At 44.3% G+C, this 21,053-nt stretch overlaps 1 protein-coding gene across 1 annotated transcript in view; it reads left to right on the plus strand.

The window, feature by feature from the left end:
- DOCK11 (dedicator of cytokinesis 11) overlaps nucleotides 1–21,053 on the plus strand; it is a 203,221-nt gene that overhangs the window by 148,577 nt on the left and 33,591 nt on the right. Inside the window, exons 41-44 of the mRNA XM_008156829.2 lie at nucleotides 2,516–2,698; nucleotides 8,036–8,149; nucleotides 12,644–12,859; nucleotides 12,948–13,005. Of these exons, the coding sequence (XP_008155051.2) occupies nucleotides 2,516–2,698; nucleotides 8,036–8,149; nucleotides 12,644–12,859; nucleotides 12,948–13,005 (571 nt within the window). The remainder of the gene's footprint in view (nucleotides 1–2,515; nucleotides 2,699–8,035; nucleotides 8,150–12,643; nucleotides 12,860–12,947; nucleotides 13,006–21,053) is intronic.

Raw genomic sequence — 21,053 nt, forward strand, 5'->3', positions numbered from 1 at the left:
GCAGGGGAGTGGTTAGGGGTGATCAGGCTGCCAGGCAGAAGTGGTTAGGTGCAATCAGGCAGGCAGGAGAGCAGTTGGGAGCCAGCAGTCCCGGATTGTGAGAGGGATGTCCCAGATTGGAGAAGGTGCAGGCTGGGCTGAGGGACACCCCCCCCACCCCAGTGCACAAACTTCGTGCACCGGGCCTCTAGTGGTAGAGATATAAGAAGAATAGTCTTACTTTCATAAAGCTCTCAGTACAGGTGGGGGAGGGGTCAAAATAAACAAGTAAATAAAATAGTAATTATGATCATTTCTAGAAAGGAACCAAGGTGCTATGATAGAGAATAATGATTTGTGAGGGATTCCTTACTTTAGATAGGTTTGTCACATTTTTAAAATGAGACACAAAATATGAAAAGGGGCCAGCCATTTGAAAAGCTCAAGGAAGAACACTCTAGGGCAGTGATGGGCAACCCTTTGAGCTTGGTGTGTCAAACTTCTCCAAAAAACTGAGCATAACTCGGGTAATGTGTCACTTTGAGGAAAAAACATTATTTCGCAAATGTTTCATCCTCAGGAGCAGCAAATGTTTCATCCTCGGCATGTGGCCGCCTCAGCGGCCTCGTGTGATCAAAAATGACTACATGTGTCAGTGCTAACAGGCATGTCATAGGTTCGCCATCACTGCTTTAGTGAGAAGAACATGCATATGCAAAGGCCCAGAGTTGGGAAAGAGCTTAAAATTCTGGGGACTGAAATGCCCAGTTTAGCTGGAGCATAGTGTACTAGGGAGATCATCAGCATGAGTATAGTTGAAGCCATGGGAATGATTTAATTTCTTCTTGAGTGTATATAGAGGAAGAACAAAAAAATAGGTCAAGATTAGTACATTGGAGAAAAACAACATGGAAGGGGTTAGAAGAGAAATCTGTAGAAGAAATGAAAGGAAGCAGTCACAGAAGTAGGAAGAAAGAAGGCTGTCATGGAAGCCAAAAGAGAAAACAGTGTCAACATTATTACGAGATACAGAGTGTTCTAATAAGATAAGGGGGAAAGGAAGTCCATTGGAATTGACAGTTAGGAAGTCACCATTGATGATTTTGGCCATTGCCCACTCAGAGAAGTGACGTGGGTTGAAGATTTAATATAATGAATTAACTACATTAGAGCTATGCCCTCTCATACACCTTTATTTTCATTTTCATGCTAGAATATCTTGTCCAGCAAGGTTTGTTTTCATCTGGTAAACCTGTTGGTGAGATTTCCAGGCAGTCAATCAGAAAAGATTTATTAAACATTCATATCTGCATAGTATTGCACTTGGTCTTAATGTGATGAAAAGAAGGTCAATTCCTACAACATGGTTTTATATTCAAGATTCCCAAGAAGTTATTTTGAAAAGGTTGGCCCTGTAGCTTCACATTCTCTGAAAAACTTCCATTGTGTACCCTGCAGCAGCTTACTCCTTGCTTGCCTAGACATGTAAGCATGAGAGATTATAACAAGCCTATGTTATATGAATATTTTATCTTCCACAAAGCAGACTGAATATATTCTCAAAGTAACAGCCACTTTTGTACTCCCTATGCCAATATATATCTTTTGAAACTATAGTTGACATACTATATTATATTATTTTCAGGTGTACAGCATAGTGATTTGACACATTCCTTAGATGTGATCACCACAATAAGTCTCTTAACCATCTGTCACCAAAGTTTTTATGATAATGTTGATTAACTTCCCTATGCAAAATATATCTTATGTTCTTTTTATTGATTTTAGAGAGAGAGAGGAAGGGAGAGGGATAGAGAGATAGAAACATCAATGAGAGAGAATCACCGATTAGCTACCTCCTGCATGCCCCCTATTGGCAATCGAGCCTGCAACCCTGGCATGTGCCCGACTGGGGACCTCTTGGTTCATGTGTTGACACTCAACCACTGAGCAACACTGGCCAGGCTCAAAAATTTATCTTAATTAACACTGTTTATGAGTAAAGGACACATATATGTTTGTGTATCTACACTTCATCTATACTCCGTTTTGTTAAAAGGTCAACTTGCTCAGTAGATTCCCACTATAATTTTCTCAGCATTTGGAAGTTCATAATATAAGAAACTGTTTAAATATAAAGCAGAAGAGTAAGTAATGCAGATTGTCCTTCCCATTTTTAAGGGTCAGATCGAGACTCATCAATCATTCATCATTTCAGTCATTCATTAATTTAATACATATTATCAAGAACCTACTTATCATTTTTTTCCAGATCATGATGAGTTCTTCTCAATCTGTACCATTTATTGTTAGCACCACACGTTTTTGTAATGACTTGAGTTGTTTTGTCATTGTCACATGCTGGCCTTTGGTGTTTAACTAGTTCATGTTTTCTAGAGCAGAGCCCTGATCTTAAATTCATTATGTATCTTCAAGGTACTTAGCATAGATTTAGGTGAGAATATAGTTGGCATTTGATAGTTGATTTATTTTTATGATTGGGTTTTCAGATACTTATTTATGTTTTGTTCTTTAGTTTCCCTCAGCCTTTTTCAAAGGAAGGGTAAACATGTGTGCTGCATTTTGCTATGAGGTTTTAAAGTGCTGCACCTCGAAGATTAGCTCAACCAGGAATGAAGCATCTGCACTTTTGTATCTTCTGATGAGAAACAACTTTGAATATACCAAAAGGAAAACCTTTCTGAGGACACATCTGCAGGTCAGTGAAAATCAAAGCTCCTTTTCTTCAATTCAGTCTTTAGCCCCTAGATCAGTGGATCCCAGTGTGAGGCACCGCCCCACAGAGGGCAATTTGATTTTTAAGGGGGGCAATTTGAGAATGAGTTATTAACAGTGAATTTTTTGTATTTCTTATGGTTATAGGGGCCTCATATACATTATAGAAATATATATTGTGATATATTTACAAATTTTAGTTCTCTATATGTTTTTAAACTTTATTTGCTAATTTTTCATATCATGTTATATATTTTTAAACAATTTCTAGTGATTTCTTCCTCAGTACTTTAACTGTCCTTTCCTTATTTTGATTTTCTCTTTCATGGATGCCATGTTCTTTGGCAGCTTGTTTAGACCAAGTTAATGACCTTTAGGCTTCCTCCATGTGACTAGGAGTTCACTTTTTGAATAATAAAAATTATATGTCACAGGGGGTGGGGGGCACCAGGATTTTAGAGATGCTTAGGTGGGGCATGGCCAAAAAAAGATTGGGAACCACTGCTCTAGATCAAGATCTAGAGCTACCCAGTTCAATACAATAGCTGTTAGCCACATGTGGCCATTTAGCACTTGAAATGTAACTAGTCTGAATTGAGATGTGCCCTAAATTTGGCTTTTGAAGACTAAATACCAAAAAGAGTAAAATGTCTCAATTGTTTTATATTTACAATATGTTGAAATGGTATTTTGGATATATTGGGTTAAGTAAACTATGTTAAATTCACCTGTGTCTTTTTACTTTTTTAATTGTTTTTTTTTTAGAGAGAGAGACAGGGAGAGGGAGAGAGAGATCAAAACATCCATGAGAGAGATACATGGATTGTCTGCCTTCTGCATGCCCCCTACTGGGGATGAGCCCACAACCCAGGCATGTGCCCTGACGGGGAATCAAACCTGCGACCTCTTGGTTCATGGAATGATGGTCAACCAACTGAGCCATACCAGCCAGGCTCTTTTTACTTTTTAATGCAGCTACTAGACAATTTAAAATTACATGCATGGCTCACTTCATATTTCTGTTGGAAAGTGCTATTCTAGAACATAGGTGTTATGAGCTAGACCCTAGTTCAGGTTCCAGGACTAGGGTCACACACTGTATGACCTTGAGAAAGTTACTTCCTTAGTGTGTCGGTGCCTCAGTTTTTTCATATGTAAAATAGTGTAAATATTTGTGCCTGCCTCATACAATTGTTGTGAGGATTAAATGAGATGCTTAAATAATAAATAAGACACTTATTAAATACTAGAGGCCTGGTGCATGAAATTCGTGCACGGGGGTGGGCATCCCTCAGCCTGACCTGCACCCTCTCCAATCCGGGAGCCCTCAGAGGATGTCCTACTGACGGCTTATGGGCCTAAGCCGAAGTCTGGCTTCCCTCTGCGGGAGGCGACCAGGTGATCAGGGGAAAGTGCCACCCCCATCACCCCACTGCTGCTGCCACTGCTGGCCACTGCAGCCGCCAAGGTGTTTTCATCAACACGGACTCCAGTCCCGTCACCATGAAAAAAATGACAACTTTCTTTTCTTTTTTTTTTTTAAATATATTTTATTGATTTTTTTACAGAGAGGAAGAGAGAGGGATAGAGAGTTAGAAACATCGATGATAGAGAGACATCGATCAGCTGCCTCCTGCACAACCCCCACTGGGGACGTGCCCACAACCAAGGTGCATGCCCTTGACCGGAATCGAACCCGGGACCCTTCAGTCCGCAGGCTGACGCTCTATCCACTGAGCCAAACCGGTTTCGGCATGACAACTTTCTTTAGGCATTTTCAAGATGTCTCTTTCATAGAATATGACATTTCTTTCTTTTTTTTTTTTTTCATCCTCACATGAGGATATGTTTCCATTGATTTTTAGAGAGTGTGGAAGAGAGAGGGATAGACATAAACATCAAAGAGAGAGGAACACTTCGATTGGTTGCCTCCTGCATGAGTCCTGACATGGGCCCCAGCCAGGGAGAAGCCTGCAACCTAGGTACATACCCTTGACCAGAATCGAACCCGGACCCTGCGGTGAGCAGGCCAAGGCTCTATACACTTAGCCAAACCGGCTAGGGCAGGATATGACATTTCTAAGCACCTCCAGTAGCAGACTTTTGATTTTTCCTCCAGGAGTGAGGTGGAAAAACCCTAGATCGCCTTCTTGGATTCTTATTACCCAAGTTACCAAAAACACTGAGAGTGGCATACAGGGAGCTAAGCCAATGAGTGGTCAGAAAAGGTGTTTCCTGGTGAGGCCGCGCCCCCGGGACCGGGTGAGGCCACGCGCCCCCGGGTCCACGTGAGGCCGTGTGCCCCTGGGTCCGGGTGAGGCCGCGCGCCCCTGGGTCCGGGTGAGGCTGGGTCCCGGGCCCTGGGTGAGGCCGCGCGCCCCTGCATCCAGGTGAGGCTGGCTCCCAGGCCTGGGTGAGGCCGCACGCCCCCGGGTCCGGGTGAGGCCGCGCACCCCTGGGTTCGGGTGAGGCCACGCACCCCTGGGTCCGGGTGAGGCTGGATCCCGGGTCTGGCTGAGGCCGTGCGCCCCTGGGTCCGGGTAAGGCTGGATCCTGGGTCAAGGTGAGGCCACGCACACCTGGGTCCGGGTGAGGCCATGTGCCCCTGGGTCCGGGTGAGGCCACGTGCCCCAGGGCCTGGGTGATGCTGGGTCCCAGGTCCGGGTGAGGCCGCTCGCCCCTGAGTCCAGATGAGGCCGCGCCCCTGGGTCTGGGCGAGACCAAACCAGAGGGAGTCGGACCTGCATTACCACCCAGAGCTGAAAAGTCAGTGCCGACATGTACACATAAGGAACTGGTGGACATTGAAATTGGGTCTCAAAAGAACTGTTGGTCCAGAAAGAAACTCACTACAGACTGATTCATTTGCCTGTCAGCATAACTATTATTGCTCGTCTCACACTCGGTTCTTATAAGTATATTTCTAGTAACACATGATCTCGCTCATCTAGGGGAAATGATGAACAACATAGACTGATAAACAAGAACAGACCCAGAAACAAGGAGGCATCGATCGGACTATCGGGCCTCAGAGGGAGGGTAGGGGAGGGTGGTGGGAGGGGGGAGAGATCAACCAAAGGACTTGTGTGCATGCATACGAGCCTAACCAATGGTTAAGGACAACAGGGGGGTGGGGGCATCCATGGGGAGGGGTGTGGGATGGGAATGGGGGGATGAGGACAAATATGTGACACCTTAATCAATAAAGAAATTTTTAAAAATAAAAAAAAGAAAAGGTGTTTCCTCTGCAGCTCACGTGCAGAGGCAGGACTGCTCGCCGCCTGTTGTCTGCAGGCCTGTGCCATCCGTGGCTTGCCTCATGGCGCACACAGTCCCCTCCCACCCACCTATGCGCACAGCTTCCTCCTGAGCAGTCGTGACGTTACAGCGTCTCGGCTAATTTGCATATTACCTCTTTATATAAATAGATTATATAGTAGGTAATAATACAGTTTGTGTGTTTCACATTCCAGAATGACCAGTAAGTAAAACATGAGAGAAGTTTCAAGGTGTAGTGGAAAGAATGAACTTTGGAATTAGACCTACCTGGGCTTAATCGTAGCTCAGCTACTTACTATGTGACCCTAGACAAATGTATCAATCTGTCTTAACTATTTGCCTCATCTGTAAAATGAGGCCAAATATATTTCACCTTGCAGGGCTGTCATGAGGGATAAAAATAAAGTGTTTGTAGTGCCAGGCACAATGAATGGCATGTAATAGACACTCAGTACATGGTAGTTGTTATTCAACATCTCCATAATTTTCTGCTTATTTAATGAAACTGCTTTGAACTAAAACACAATTGGGACTTCTTAGCTTAGTAAACCTCTTTGTAGTATGGGAAACCTTTGGTTATATTTATATCTTCACTGCCATGGTGCCATTGCAGTTGTTTATTGGAAATGGGTTATAAATGGGGAAACAGCCATATCAGGTTTTTAGAAATGTTATCAGTAATGTGGAAATCTGATGGAAGTGCTTTCTTTCTGTAAAAAATCTGCTATGTACTAGGGGCAGGGTTATATGTTAAGGGCCTTTATAATTTACCTTTATATGAGGTATCATTTGAAGACCATCTTTCCCCAAAACATTTCTGCAATTAGTGTGCCAGTATGCCTGAAATTCCCCATTAGAGTATGTGCTTCTGGGTCAAACCTTAGTTCTCTCAAGTCCATTATTCAAATGTAAATGAATTAATAAGTATGAAGACTTGTAACCATGTTTGGCACATAGTTAGTACTCAAAAAAGAGTTAACTAGTATTATTATGATTATGATCTCTTTAATCCTCAGAACATTTCATAACAATATTACAATTAAGGAAAGTGAGGAGTGGAAGGTTAAATAGATTTTCTAAAGCCCCATAGTGAATAATTGATAAAGTCAAGATTTGCATCTGCCGCAGTTTGATTCTAGAGCCTGCAATCATAGCGCCTGCTTCCCAGACCAGAGGTAAAGCATCCAGCCATTAACGCCTTACCATGAATCACTTAGGCATTCCTCAAAGGGATCCCGAGAGATTAAAAAGCACCATCAAAGGCATTACATGTAGGGCTGTCTTAACTAGGTAGGTGCTAGTTAGAAACAAATAAGGGGAAAAAAGAAAAAAGAAACAAAATAAAAGAAACAAAGAAGGGAGCTGAGGTGCTGGAGTTGGAAGTTCAGGACACTAAAATAGACCAGCGAAAAAGAATGAGAAATCATAGAAGAAAATGTCATTTATTCCCAACTTTGCCATAGCTGCTACCTAGCAAGCATGTTCAAAATGGAGACCTGACCCACTGTTGTTTCAGTTCACTATTATGAAACAGTTTTGGATCTAGCTGTACCATGAGCTTAGAAAAAATTTTCACATCTAATCAAGAAAAGTCCCAATAAAATTGAAAATTGGAGCCTTTGAAGTTGCTATTTCCATAAAAGAATTTAAATTCCTCATGTCTGAAGAAAGTAGATTATGGTGAAACTGTGTAGAATCTTTAAAAGAAACATTTCAGCCGAAACCGGTTTGGCTCGGTGGATAGAGCGTCGGCCTGTGGACTGAAAGGTCCCGGGTTCGATTCCGGTCAAGGGCATGTACCTTGGTTGCGGGCACATCCCCAGTGGGGGGTGTGCAGGAGGCAGCTGATCTGTTTCTCTCTCATCGGTGTTTCTAACTCTCTATCCCTCTCCCTTCCTCTCTGTAAAAAATCAATAAAGTATATTAAAAAAATAAAATAAAAGAAACATTTCATATGACTGCTTATGGGCTTATACAATGATGAAAGTAAATAGCATTTGTTCAAAAGACAACTGAAAAACAATTTTGCTCTTTCCCACAGATAATAATTGCTGTAAGTCAGCTGATAGCTGATGTAGCACTAAGCGGAGGATCAAGATTTCAGGAGTCTTTATTCATTATCAATAATTTTGCTAACAGTGACAGACCTATGAAGGTATGTTCTCACTTCAAGTAATAAATTAGAAGCACCTTCACTGTCAGAAAAGTTTACACTCCTAGAGTTAAACTGTTATTGGGTCCATGACTTATTTTGTTGTTGTCGTTGTTGTTGTTATTATTGTTGTTAATTGTCACCTGAGGATATTTTTTCCATTGATTTTCAGAGAGAGTGGATGGGAGGGGGAGAGACAGAGAGAGAGAAACACTGATGTGAGAGAGACACATAGATTGGTTGTCTCCTGCTCATGCCCCGACTGGGGCCTAGGATTGAGCCTGCAACAGAGGCATGTGCCCTTGATCAGAATTGAACCTGTGATCCTTCAAACCCTGAGCAAACTGGCTAGGGCAGGTTCACGACTTTCAGTAAAATAGTGTATAGCCTAGCCAGTTTGGCTCACTGGATAGAGCATTGGCCTGCGGGCTGAAGGGTCCCAGGTTTGATTCCAGTCAAGGGCACATGCCTAGGTTGCAGGCTCAGTCCCCAGTAGGGGGCATGCAAGAGACAGCCAATTAATGATTCTCTCTCATCATTGATGCTTCTATCTCTCTCTCCCTTTCCCTTCCTCTCTGAAATCAATAAAAATATATTTTTAAAAAAATAGAGTGTAGAGAATGTAAGCTTCATTATTCCAGGCTTTGTCTTGTACACCACTGTATCTCTAGCACCTAGAAAACTGCCTGGTACATAGCAGATAATCAATGTTAGTTGAATGAATGGACGATTGACTATACTGTGTATGCACAGTTGTTATGGCTAGTTGGATTTGAATATTTTTCCGGTCTTGATTTCTAAACTTACTCTGAATATAAATGGACCTTTATTAACAGTCGTTAACTATTTACCATATTGATTAATTAAGCACTGAGTTTGAAATTTCACAAAATCTCACTTCTTAGAGCAGTTAACAGCTGCCTCATCCATTGCCAACAGATGAGAAACTGCACAGAAGGGATTTATTATCTGACTAGAGGCCCAGTGCACGAAAATTCATGCACTGGAAGGGGGGTCCCTCAGCCCGGCCTACCCCCTCTCACAGTCAGGAAGCCCTCAGGGAAGGGAGGCGACCCAGTGATCTGGGGAAGGTGATGCCCCATCACACCTCTGCTGCTGCCACTGCCGGCAGCATAAGCCTCGGCCAGCCCTGGGTACCTGAGCCTTGGGCAGCCCTGGGCAGCTGGGCAGCTGCCATCCAAGGCTTGTTTGCACCTTGGGCTGGCCCTGGGTGGGTGGGAAGCCAACATCTGAGGCTTACCTGTGCCTCGGGCATTGGCTGGGCAGCCACCATCCAAGGCTTACCTGTGCCTCAGGCCGGCCCTGGGCGGCTGGGCACCCAACATCTGAGGTTTGCCTGCAACTCGGGCTGACCCTGGGGGGCTGGGGGGCTGAGGGGACTAGGGGACTCCAAGGGCAGGGGCAGGCCCCGCCTTGCTGTGTGCCTGCCATCCCAGCGGGGCTGAGGGGACTGGGCGCCGCCATCTTGTGGCTGTGGACATCGCCATGTTTGAGAGCGGGGCAGTCAATTAGCATATTCCCTCTTTATTGGCTGTGGGCACCGCCATCTTTGCGACGATGTGAAGGTCAATTACCATATTCCCTCTTTATTACATAGGATGAGTTTTAAGAATCATCTGTTAACTGATTGTGGCTTGCCATAGATAATTTTTTTCCTTTTTTTAATTGAATTTATTGGGGTGGCATTGGTTAATAAAATTATACAGGTTTCAGGTATATAATTTTACAACATATCATCTGTATATTGTATTGTGTGTTTATTACCCCAAGTCAAGTCTCTTTCCATCACTATTTATCTCCCCTTTCCATCTTCTGCCTCTCCCACAGCCCCCTTCCCTCTGGCAGTCACCGTAATGTTGTCTATGTACATGAGTCTTTCCTGTTTTTTTTTTTGTTTAATCCCTTCACCCTTCTCACCCAGCCCCCAAACCCCTCCCCTCTGATAGCTGTCAGTCTGTTCTCTGTATCCATGAGTATGTCTCTACTGTATTAGTTTATTTTATTCATTAGATTTCACATATAAGTGAAATCATATGGCACTTGTATTTGTCTGACTGGCTTATTTCACTTAGCATAATACTCTCCAGGACCATCCACGCTGTTGCAAAAGGTAAGTTTTCCTTCTTTTTTATGACTGAGTAGTATTACATTGTGTAAAAGTACCACCACTTTTTTATCCATTCATCTACTGATGGCCACTTGGACTGCTTCCAAATATTGGCTGTTGTAAATAATACTGCTATGAGCATAAGGGTGCATATATTCTTTTGGATTAACTTGTCAGGTTTGCCATAGATATTTATTGGCACTCCCAAAGACCCTGAACTCCATTCCTCTTTCTTACCTATGTGCTTAAAACCTATACCTTTGTCAAAATTAATTTGTTGCACAGAAAGCAGGTTCTGATCTTCAGTGCTATATGTGTACAAGGGAAGCGGAATCTTTTGCCAATAAAGAAGTTTTCCTCCCAGAGGAATCATCTCCATTCTTGGGAAAGGTCATCTTCCAACATAATTGGACAATATTGTTTAAAATCTGAAAAAAATAAAGCTCACAGTCATAGTGTCTTTGATGTTTGGGACATGTAGATCTATGTAGCAAAAAACATTCCCACAGGAACATTGCTTAGACTGAAGAAAATGAAAAACAAAACAAAACATTGTCAGGCTGGGAAAGTTTGCTTTCCAGCCAGTTCTACTGGTTCCCCAGAAGATAAGTATATGCTCCAACTAATCCCATGAACACAGAAACGGCTTCTGTCATTTAGGATCTTTTACTCAAACTCTAAGAGTTGTTACCATCCTTAATTCCATGTTATATAAAAGTTAGAGGAGCAACTTTTTCACAGTCATGGGGGTCTGTTTTGGCTTTCCTTGATAGGAAATCTTTTGCATTGACTGATTTCTTAAATGACTTAGTTTTATTAGTCAGTCACTTAGTTTATTGGCCAGTCACTACCAATAAACCTTGTTACAACAAGGAATGCCTTGCCCCAGTAAATGAAATCTCTCTTAATGCATAAGAAGGTACTTTATGTACAGAAGTATTACTTTAAAAGGATAAAGAAGGCACTTTTAAAAACTATTTCCTCCACTTTGGGTTATATTCACACTGAAAAGCTCCCTAACCCCTATATCTTTAATCATACAGATAATTTTGATTACTTCAGTGGGGTTAAGAGAAAGTGATAGGATTATTTTGATGGACATAAGAAAGAGGAAACTCTAACTTACTCGTTTTGGGGGACCAAGACAACACTTTGAGAGAGGTTAATTATCTCTTTAAACTCTTTAGAGTGTTCGGTGGTTCATAAGCTCTAATTTGTATGTGGGCACTTTGTAGTATGGTATTCCCCTTAGTGTATGTATGTAGTAGTTGGTGGATGGGATGGGTATACTTTTCAGTATGGAAGAGTGGCTAAGGTCACTAGCTCTGGAGCCAAACTACCTGGGTGTAAATCTTATCTCTACCACTTACCAACTATAAGTTTTTAGCCAAGATACTTAACTGCTGTGTGCCTCAGTTTTCTGTTGGTAAAATGAATTATGATAGTCCTTAACTCACAGGATTATTGTAAGAATGCCTAGACCACTGCCTAATATAAAGTATACTGTCAATTTTTAGTTATTGTCCTACCAAGCAAAATAGAGACAGACTCATAGAGAGCAGGCAGACAACTCTGGTGCGTGTGGAGATGTTAGGGGTGGTGGTGGAGGGATTGAACAAAAAAGAAAAAAAGAGAACTCATGAAAGTAGATAACAGCATGATGATTGCAGGGGAGGAGGGTTGGTGGAGATGGAAGAGGGCATAGAGGTGATAAATGGTGATGAAAAAATAAAATAAGGGAGAAGAAGAAAACAAAAATTTTTTTAGTTACTGTTGTAACTAAAATTACACAATAAAGTGACTATAGCTTACTCTCATGGCTGTAGAATTCAGTGGAGGAGCTGGGGTTCAAGGCTTGTAGTATGGCTCCAGTGTCCATGCTTTTAGGTATTGTTAATATCCTGCCATCAAGTTTGGAGCCTTTGAAGCCTGAGCTAATTGGATATATTAAAAAGAATTAATTTAAAGTTCTTTAGACATGTCCCATGCCAAGAACCAAATACCCAGGACTGTAACAAGGATTAAAAAATTGTATGTTGCCCTGGCTGGTATGACTCAGTTGGTTGAAGTATCATCCAGTGCACCAAAACGTTGTGGGTTCAATTCCCAGTCAGGGTACATATCCACGTTGTGTGTTTGATCCCTGGTCAGGATGTGTACAGGAGGCAATGGATTGATGTTTCACTCTCACATCAATGTTTCTCTCTCCCCCTCCTCCTCCCCCTCCCCTTCTCCCTCCCTCTCCCTCTCCCTTCTCCTTCCTCTAAAATCAATTTTTAAAAAAACCTATGTTATTCCTAGGATTGAATGCTGAGGCTTAGAGCATATCAATAATATTAATAAACATGTGTTTTTTGTTTTTAAATTAGGCAACTGCTTTTCCCACAGAAGTCAAAGATTTGACCAAGAGAATTCGTACCGTTCTTATGGCCACTGCTCAAATGAAGGAACATGAGAAAGACCCTGAAATGCTAATTGATCTCCAGTATAGCTTAGCCAAGTCCTATGCAAGCACCCCAGAGCTCAGGAAAACCTGGCTTGATAGCATGGCCAAGATTCATGTGAAAAATGGAGATTTTTCAGAGGTAACTACTTAAGGCTTTGTTCTAAACACAGTCTTGCAAAATCCCTGGAGCGCATTCTAACAGCTCTTTCATTGTCATCCTTTTTCAGGCAGCAATGTGTTATGTCCATGTAGCAGCTTTGGTTGCAGAGTTTCTTCATCGAAAAAGTAAGATATTTCTACTATTAGAGATGGGGAGAATTTCATTTAGTGCAAGTTTTTATTCTTGTAGCTTGCAACTGTGAATGTGATATAATTGAGCTCTGAAAAATATGTTCACCTTTAGCCTCATTCAATGTTTAACAGAAGTTGTTCTTTAAAAAAACAAAACTGGATTGTTCATTTTGCCTTCTGCTTTCATTCAGAGTTAAATAGCCTGATATTCAATGTTTATTTTCCAACACTGTCTTCCTGGAAGTCTGCCACAGATTAAATTCTTCTTAAGGCTCATGAGAAGCTCTGGATAATACCAATCACTTATTTTCCCTTCACCTGCCTCAAGTTCACCAACAACTGCCCATAGATTTAATCTCCACAGTCACTTTAGTGCAACAGTACCTTGGTATTAAAGGGTAGTCAGCACAGCATCAAGATGGCCAAATAAGATGTCCCTTGTTTGTTCCCTCCCAACAACAATTTGGCATCCATTCATAGACAAAATTGCCTTTGTGGGAGCTGTGGGAGTTAGTGCCTGGGAGGAAAGTTACCAACCTCTGCATTAGGTAATAGGCAGACAGATAGCAGTCCTGGTTGTGGATCCTGCAATGGCTCATGCACTGGCTCCAGCCCTTCCCAGCTTCAGTCTAGGAGCCCCTGGAGAATACTATCCTATATAATCCTATAATAAAGAGCTAATATGCAAATGGTCATCACGCCCTCACACCATCATGCAGTAAAGGCTCAGACATAACACTGGGGAGAGAGGAATGGAGACCAGCCAGGCACAAATGAGTTTGTGAGAGAGGAATGGGGACCAGCCAGGCTGCGGCCTGGAAGAGGGACAAGCCGCCCACCCCATGGTCCAGAGCACCAGCAGCTGGGGCTGTGGCCCAGGAGAGGGACAAGCTGCCCACCCTGCGGTCCCGGGTGCCAGCAGCTGCGCCTGCACCTGCAGCCCGGACCAGGAGAGGGACAAGCTGCACACCCCACAGTCCTGGGTGCCAGCAGCTGGGGCTGCAGCCCAGGAGAGGAACAAGCCACCCGCTCCATAGTTCTGGGTGCCTGCGGCTGCAGCCCAGACAAAGCCGCCCACCCACAGTCTCCTGTGGCTGCGGTCAGCCAGGTGAAGCCAGCCCGGGTCCTGGGTGCCTGCGGTGGGCCAGAGGGAGGGAAGCCCGGGTCCTGGATGTGTGCGACTGGCCATAGGAGGGAATCCTGGGTCCCGGGTGCAGGGTGAGGCAGAGGCGGTTAGGGCCGATCAGGCCAGCAGGGGAGCAGTTAGAGGTGATCAGGCAGGAAGGCAGAGTGGTTAGGGGCAGGCAGGCAGGCAGGCGAGCGGTTATGAGCCAGCGGTCCCAGATTGCGAGAGGCATTCGGACATCCCCAGAGGGGTCCCGGTTTGGAGAGAGTGCAGGTTGGGCTGAGGGACCCCCCTGCCGTGCACGAATTTCGTGCACCAGGCCTCTAGTCTTAGATAATCATCCATAGACAAGAGAGCCTTGGTAGAAATGCAGGAGCCCAGTGGAGAAATTCCAGCATGCCACTAGAGTACACACACACACACACACACACACACACACACACACACACATATACATTTAAATGCATTGGAGAGGGTAAAGTTTTACTTAACTCATGTCACCCCTTCCCTAATGTGGCACAGCTCAGTGCCAAGAGAGACTTCTTGCCTGTGATCTCTTTCATAGGAAAAGAGAGAGCATGAGAATGGGCACCTGGCTTCCCCAGCTGTACAGGATGCTGCCAAATAGGCTCATTGCTCTTTTGCCCCACCCAAAGTGCTGAGTTGTGAGCTTCATGACTGGGGTGGGGGCAGGAAGAAGCTGGAAAAGTGGCACATAGGACTCTCAGAAGGCATTAAAGAGACACAGGTCATATACTAGCTCAAGAAACCCACCAATAAGTTGCTAGGGACACTTAGCCTGTGGTTCCCTCCAACTGGCCCATAAGCACCCCCCAGTGTTCCATGTGCCTCAACCACACCTCTCCCATTCTATAGCCAACTGCTTATGCATGCTCCTGATGGCAGCAAGAGCAAGCTTTAGCAGACAGCTAGTGAGAACAAGCAAAAAGTACACCAGAATCTGTGGGCCAGGGAGAGACCACAAACTTGAACTTTATCACCACTCTTGGGAAAGCACAAATGGAGGCTGTTAGCACCTGGCTCAGTGTGTTGTATGATGGAGAGAAGGCATACAAGCTTACAAATTCTGCCACAAGAGGGAACAAGGAGTATGGAGATGTATCCATAAAAAAAATCTGTGCAAGCCTTAGAATCCCTAGCAAGGCAGGTGGAAAGCATTTCTCTCCCAAAGTCAGTCAGTAAAGACAGTTGGAAGTGACTGCTACTTCAAATGTGAAGACAGCAATGCAAGACTTACAGGAGCATGAAAAATTAAGGAAACATGACATTACCAATAACCTTCCAGTAATCAAACTCAAAAACTTGGAGATCTGTAATTTACCTAATAAAGAATTCAAAATAGCTGTTTAAGGAAGCACATTGAGTTACAATAAAATAGAAAGAAAATTCAATGAAATCAGGAAAATGATACGTGAACAAAAGGAAGTTAAACGAAGAGCTAGAAATCATTAAAAAAGAACCAAACAAACTCTTGAGCTGAAGAATACAATGAAGTGAAAAATGAAATAGAGAGCATTACCAGCAGGATCAAACAGAAGAAATAATCTGTGAATTAAAGGGGAGGACCTTTAAAATTATCCATCAGAGGAGAGAAAAGAATGAAGAAAGTGTCAACATAAGAAACACCCAGGCCTTGCCCTAACCAGTTTGGCTCAGTAGATAGAGCATCAGCCTGCAGACTGAAGGGTCCCAGGTTCAATTCCAGTCAAGGGCAAGTACCTTGGTTGCAGGCACATCCCCAGTGGGGGCTGTGAAGGAGGCAGATAATCAGTGTTTCTAACTCTCTATCCCTCGCCCTTCCTCTCTGTAAAAAATCAGTAAATATATTTTAAAGAAAGAAACACCCAAGCCTGTAAAAATTTGTATAAGATTTTTTAGCCAAACGGATGATAATTTCTGGAAGCCAAACCTCAGTGGATTGGGAAAATGCTCCCAAAAATGACAGTTTTGTACCTTATTATACATTACAATCAAAAGAGGAGGAGGAGGAAGTGAAATCCATTGGTGACAGATTAGGGAGGCTGGAGAAAGCAAAGCAGTGGGGTGGGGGACCTCTGGGCATGGATAAAAGTAAAATAACAGACATAAACATATTTTACCTAGTTGGTTACAGGATAGATAACAGTCAAAAATTAACATGATCTACACTAATAAAAGAAATGCTAATTGACCATACCTTTGCTACGGCCACAGCCAATCAGGAGTAATATGCAAATTAAGCCAACAAAGATGGCAGTTAATTTGCATATGCATAGGCCTGGTGGACAGTGTCTGACGCTGCCCGCGGGGTCTAGGCCGCCATCAGGGACCAGGCAGGCATGGAGGGCAGCGCCTGTCGCCACCTGCGGGGTCCAGGTCGCCATCGGGGACAGGACAGGCATGGCAGACAGCGCCTGACTCTGCCCACGGGGTCCAGGCAGCCATCAGGGTCGGGCAGGCATGGCAGAAAGCACCTGACGCCACCTGCGGTGTCCAGGGCGCCATCGGGGACCAGACAGGCATGGTGGACAGTGCCTGACACTGCCCGTAGGGTCCAGGCAGGCATGGCGGCAAACACCTGACGCCACCTGTGGGGTCCAGGTCACCATCAGGAACCGGACAGGCATGGAAGACAGTGCCTGATGCCGCTGCAGGGTCCAGGCCGCCATCGGGCACCAGGCAGGTATGGCGGGCAGCACCTGACACCTCCTGCGGGGTCCAGGTTGCCATCGGGGTGCGGGCAGGCTAGGCAGACAGTGCCTGACGCCACCCGCGGGGTCCAGGCAGCCATCGGGGTCGAGCAGACCCAGCAGAAAGTGCCTGACACTGCCCATGGGGTCCAGGCTGCCATGGGGAACCAGACAGGCATGGCAGGCAGTGCCTGTCACCACCTGCGGGGTCCAGGCCACCATCGGGAACCAGGCAGGCCGTGTGGGAAGCGCCTGACGCTCCCCGCCGGGTCCAGGCAGCCATCTGGGTCTGGGCAGGCCAGGCAGGCTGAGCCTGTCGCTTCCCGCTTGGTTGAGCCCGCCATTGGGGACCCAGGTAGGCGGGGGTGGCCAGGGTCTCTGGGATCATTGTCTGCCCCGGGCCTCCTGTGGACACAGTTGGAGCAGGCTAGGGTTGAACATTGGATGCCTGTGCACCAGCCCACTGTGCCCAGTCCCTGGCAAGGAGAGGGCAGTGGGCAGTTAGCAGGCACCAGGGCTTGGAATGGACTGGGAGCAACCTGCAGGCATGCTACCAGGAAGAGGTGCTGAACCATGATGACGCAGAGGGCTGGCTGATAGAGGCAGGAAAAGGTGCAAACGAGGCGGCTCTTGCTGGCGCTGAGCTTGAAAAGCGCATCAACAGCCTGATGGACAAATCACCTTTCTGAAGAAGGTGTATGAAGAGGAGATCGCTGAGCTGCAGGTGCAGATCCAGCACGCTCAGATCTCCGTGGAGATGGACATGTTCTCCAAGTCCAACCTCTCTGCAGAGCTCAATGACATCAGTGCCCAGTAGGAGAAGCTGGCTGCCAAGGACATGCAAAATGCAGAAGAATGGTGCAAGAGCTGCTCACCATGCTGACCAAGAGCACTGCCAAGAACACCTACGGGGTGCGTGCCACCAAGGACGAAGTGTCTGAAAGCCGCTGCCTGCTCAAGGCCAAGACCCTGGAGACCAAAGCATGCCGGGGCATGAACGAAGCTCTGGGAAAGCAGCTGCAAGAGCTGGAGGATAAGCAGAACTCTGATGTTAGTGCTATGCAGGACACAATCAACAAATTAGAAAATGAGTTGAGAACTACAGAGAGTGAAATGGCATGATATTTAAAAGAATACCAGGACCTCCTCAATGTGGCTTTGGACATTGACATTGCAGCTTACAGGAAACTCTTGGAAGGTGATGAGACCCAGCTCAGTTTCACTGGCGTGGGAAGCATAGCCAGTGGCTACTCCCAGAGTTCCCAGATCTTTGGTCGATCTGCCTAAGGTGGTTTACAGACTAGCTCCTACTTGATGTCCTCTCGCTCCTTCCCTTCTTAATACACCAGCCACATCCAGGAGGAGCAGATTGAGGTGGAGGAGACCACTGAGGCTGCAAAAGCCGAGGAAGCTAAGGATGAACACCCTTCTGAAGGAGAAGCTGAAGAGGAGGAGAAGGAGAAGGAAGTGGCTGATGAAGAGGAAGGAGAGGAAGAGGAAGAAGGTGCCAAGGAAGAATTTGAGGATGCAAAGGAGGAAGAAGAAGGAGGTGAAGGTGAAAGAGAAGATGCCCAAGAAGTTGAGGATGAGAAGAAAGATGAAGGTGCTGGGGAGGAGCAAGCAACCAAGAAAAGATTGAGCCCTCCTTTCCTTAATTATTTCAGGAATCATCCTCCTGAAACCAGGTCAATCCCGTCACCAACCAAGTGGTTGAGTTCCTGATACTATATGAATTAAGAAGTCAATATATATAACATTCTGAGGTGACTCAGGTTGGACATTAAATGTTGTGCTATGACTTTTCTCCTTATGCAGAGTATCTGTTTGCTTGCAGAGTGGCTTCCTGGCTTGCTGCCAGCCTGTGCATGGTACATGCTTATGAGTTCAGGATCTATGACAATGTGAATAATTCAGATGTTTACAATAAAAACACATGAGTACATGAATTCACTGATGTTAATGTTAAACTTCATGGAAAAAAATAGTCTTTTGAATCTTTGGTGGTTAGAAATTAAAGATCTCAAATCATATGCAATAAACAGTAAATAAAGTTACATTGAATGACCCCCAAAAAAATACATTAGGGGCCAGGAAACATTAAAAAAACTGGGGAACCATTCCCAAATCAGGAAGGGAAGTCACAGGGTGTATATTATTGCTATGAATACAGTATTTTCTACTACTTAGAACATATACAATGTAATGTATTAGATGCCTTCCTATCGCATGAAGTATGTATTCTAATAGAGTAATACTGGTACATATATTATAGTTATGGCAATATGTCATATCCTATCTATATTAATAAAAGGGTAATATGCTAATGAGACCTTCCAGCAGTCCTTCTGGACAAAGCCATGGTGGCGGGGCTGGGGCAGAGGTGGTTAGGGGTGATCAGGCCAGGAGGGGAAGGCAGTTGGGGATGATCAGGCCAGGAGGGGAGGGCAGTTGGGGGTGATCAGGCTGGCGGGGGGGGAAGTTGGGGGCAAGCAGGCCAGCAGAGGGGACCAGTTGGGGGGAGCAGGCCGGCAGGGGGGTGTAATTGAGGGCAATCAGGCCAGCAGGCAGAGTGGTTAGAGGTGATCAAGCAGGCAAGCAGGTGAGTGGTTAGGAGGCAGCAGTCCCGGATTGCAAGGGGGTTGTTCAATTGTCAGTTTAGGCCTGATCCCACAGTGGTCTCAGATTGGAGAGGATGCAGGCCAGGATGAGAGACACCCCCCTCCCCGTGCACAAATTTCGTGCACCGGGCCACTAGTAACAATAATAATGAGGGGATTTATGGTCTCTGCTCTGGTGGTGGTGTGTCTGGAGATGTCCAGAAAATGGAATGTTACCTTGACATTCCAAAGGCCTGTTATCACAGATGCAAAAGACAATAGACAGGCTCAGGCTCAGTTAAGGTCAAGATTGACTTTTGTCAAGGAAGATTCTAGCCTAGGACATGACTACCTGCTATAAACTGCTTTTAGTTTTAAAAGTTTTAATTTCAGACCATCTTTTATGGTTACTTGAGGTCTCTGAATTTGTAAGGCTGCCACACAGACCTCCCCTGAGCTTGTCAGGTTCACTATGTGGCCCCCTTTTCATTCACATAACTTACAAGGGAATCCCCATAAGGCCATCAGTGGATTTCTCAGCAGAAACCTTAGCTAGGAGAGAGTGGGATGATATATTTAAAGTGCTAAAAGAAGAAAAAACTGCCAACCAAGAATATTCTATCCAGCAAAGCTGTCCAGAAATGAAGGACAAATACTTTCCTTAGGCAAACAAAAGCTGAAGGAATTCATCACCACTAGACCTGTCTTACAGGAAATGCCAAAAGAAGTTCTTCAAGCTGAAATAAAAGGATGCTATTTAGTAATATGAAAACATGTGAAAAGGATCTGTGTGAATGGATAAAGATGTGGCAACAGAATACTATTCAGCCACGAAAAAGAAAGAAATCCTGTCATTTGTAACAACAAAGATGGACTCCCAAGGGCATTATATTAAGTCAGACAGCAAAAGACAAATACTATATGATTTCACTGATATGTGGAATCTAAAAAAGCTAAACTTCTGTAAAAACAGTACAATGGTTTTTATACAAGTTTGGCTTTCATTGATGTTGTTCAAAGGGTACAGACTTGCTATTTACAATATGAATAAGTTCTGGAGACCTAATATATAGCATAGTGATTATAGTTAACAATATATACTTGAAAGTTGCTAAGAGAGTAGATCTTAAATGTTCCCCCGCCCAAAATATTTGGTAATTATTTGGGCTGATTAGCATTACTGTGTTAATTTTTCAGTATGTGTGTGTGTGTGTATCAAATCAACACATGTACTTTAAACTTATACAGTGTTATATATCAAAAAAATAATTGGCAATGGACATTGCAAAGAAATCTCTCACTATCTATCATAATGGCCAAGCTACTTCTTTTAAGGCAATTGAATGAGTAATCTTAGATCAAAATGAAACCATCTTGTGGGAGTCATATCACTCTGGTTTTGGCTATGAGAATACAACCATGTTTTGTTTTGTTTTTTAATTACAGAATTTCTGCCAGTAACTAAGGCTCAGAGTCTGATTGCCTTTATTAATACCACTCATGTGGAGAATTTTTTTCTAAAAAGAGTCTTCCCAAATTTAGTATCATGATTAAAATGTAGATTCATTTTAGTTATATTTTAAGTTAACACTTGCTCTTTGATACTGGAACTTTTTCATTCCTCAACCG

Source organism: Eptesicus fuscus, chromosome 1 (assembly GCF_027574615.1).
Source record: "Eptesicus fuscus isolate TK198812 chromosome 1, DD_ASM_mEF_20220401, whole genome shotgun sequence".
Classification (NCBI taxonomy): domain Eukaryota; kingdom Metazoa; phylum Chordata; class Mammalia; order Chiroptera; family Vespertilionidae; genus Eptesicus; species Eptesicus fuscus.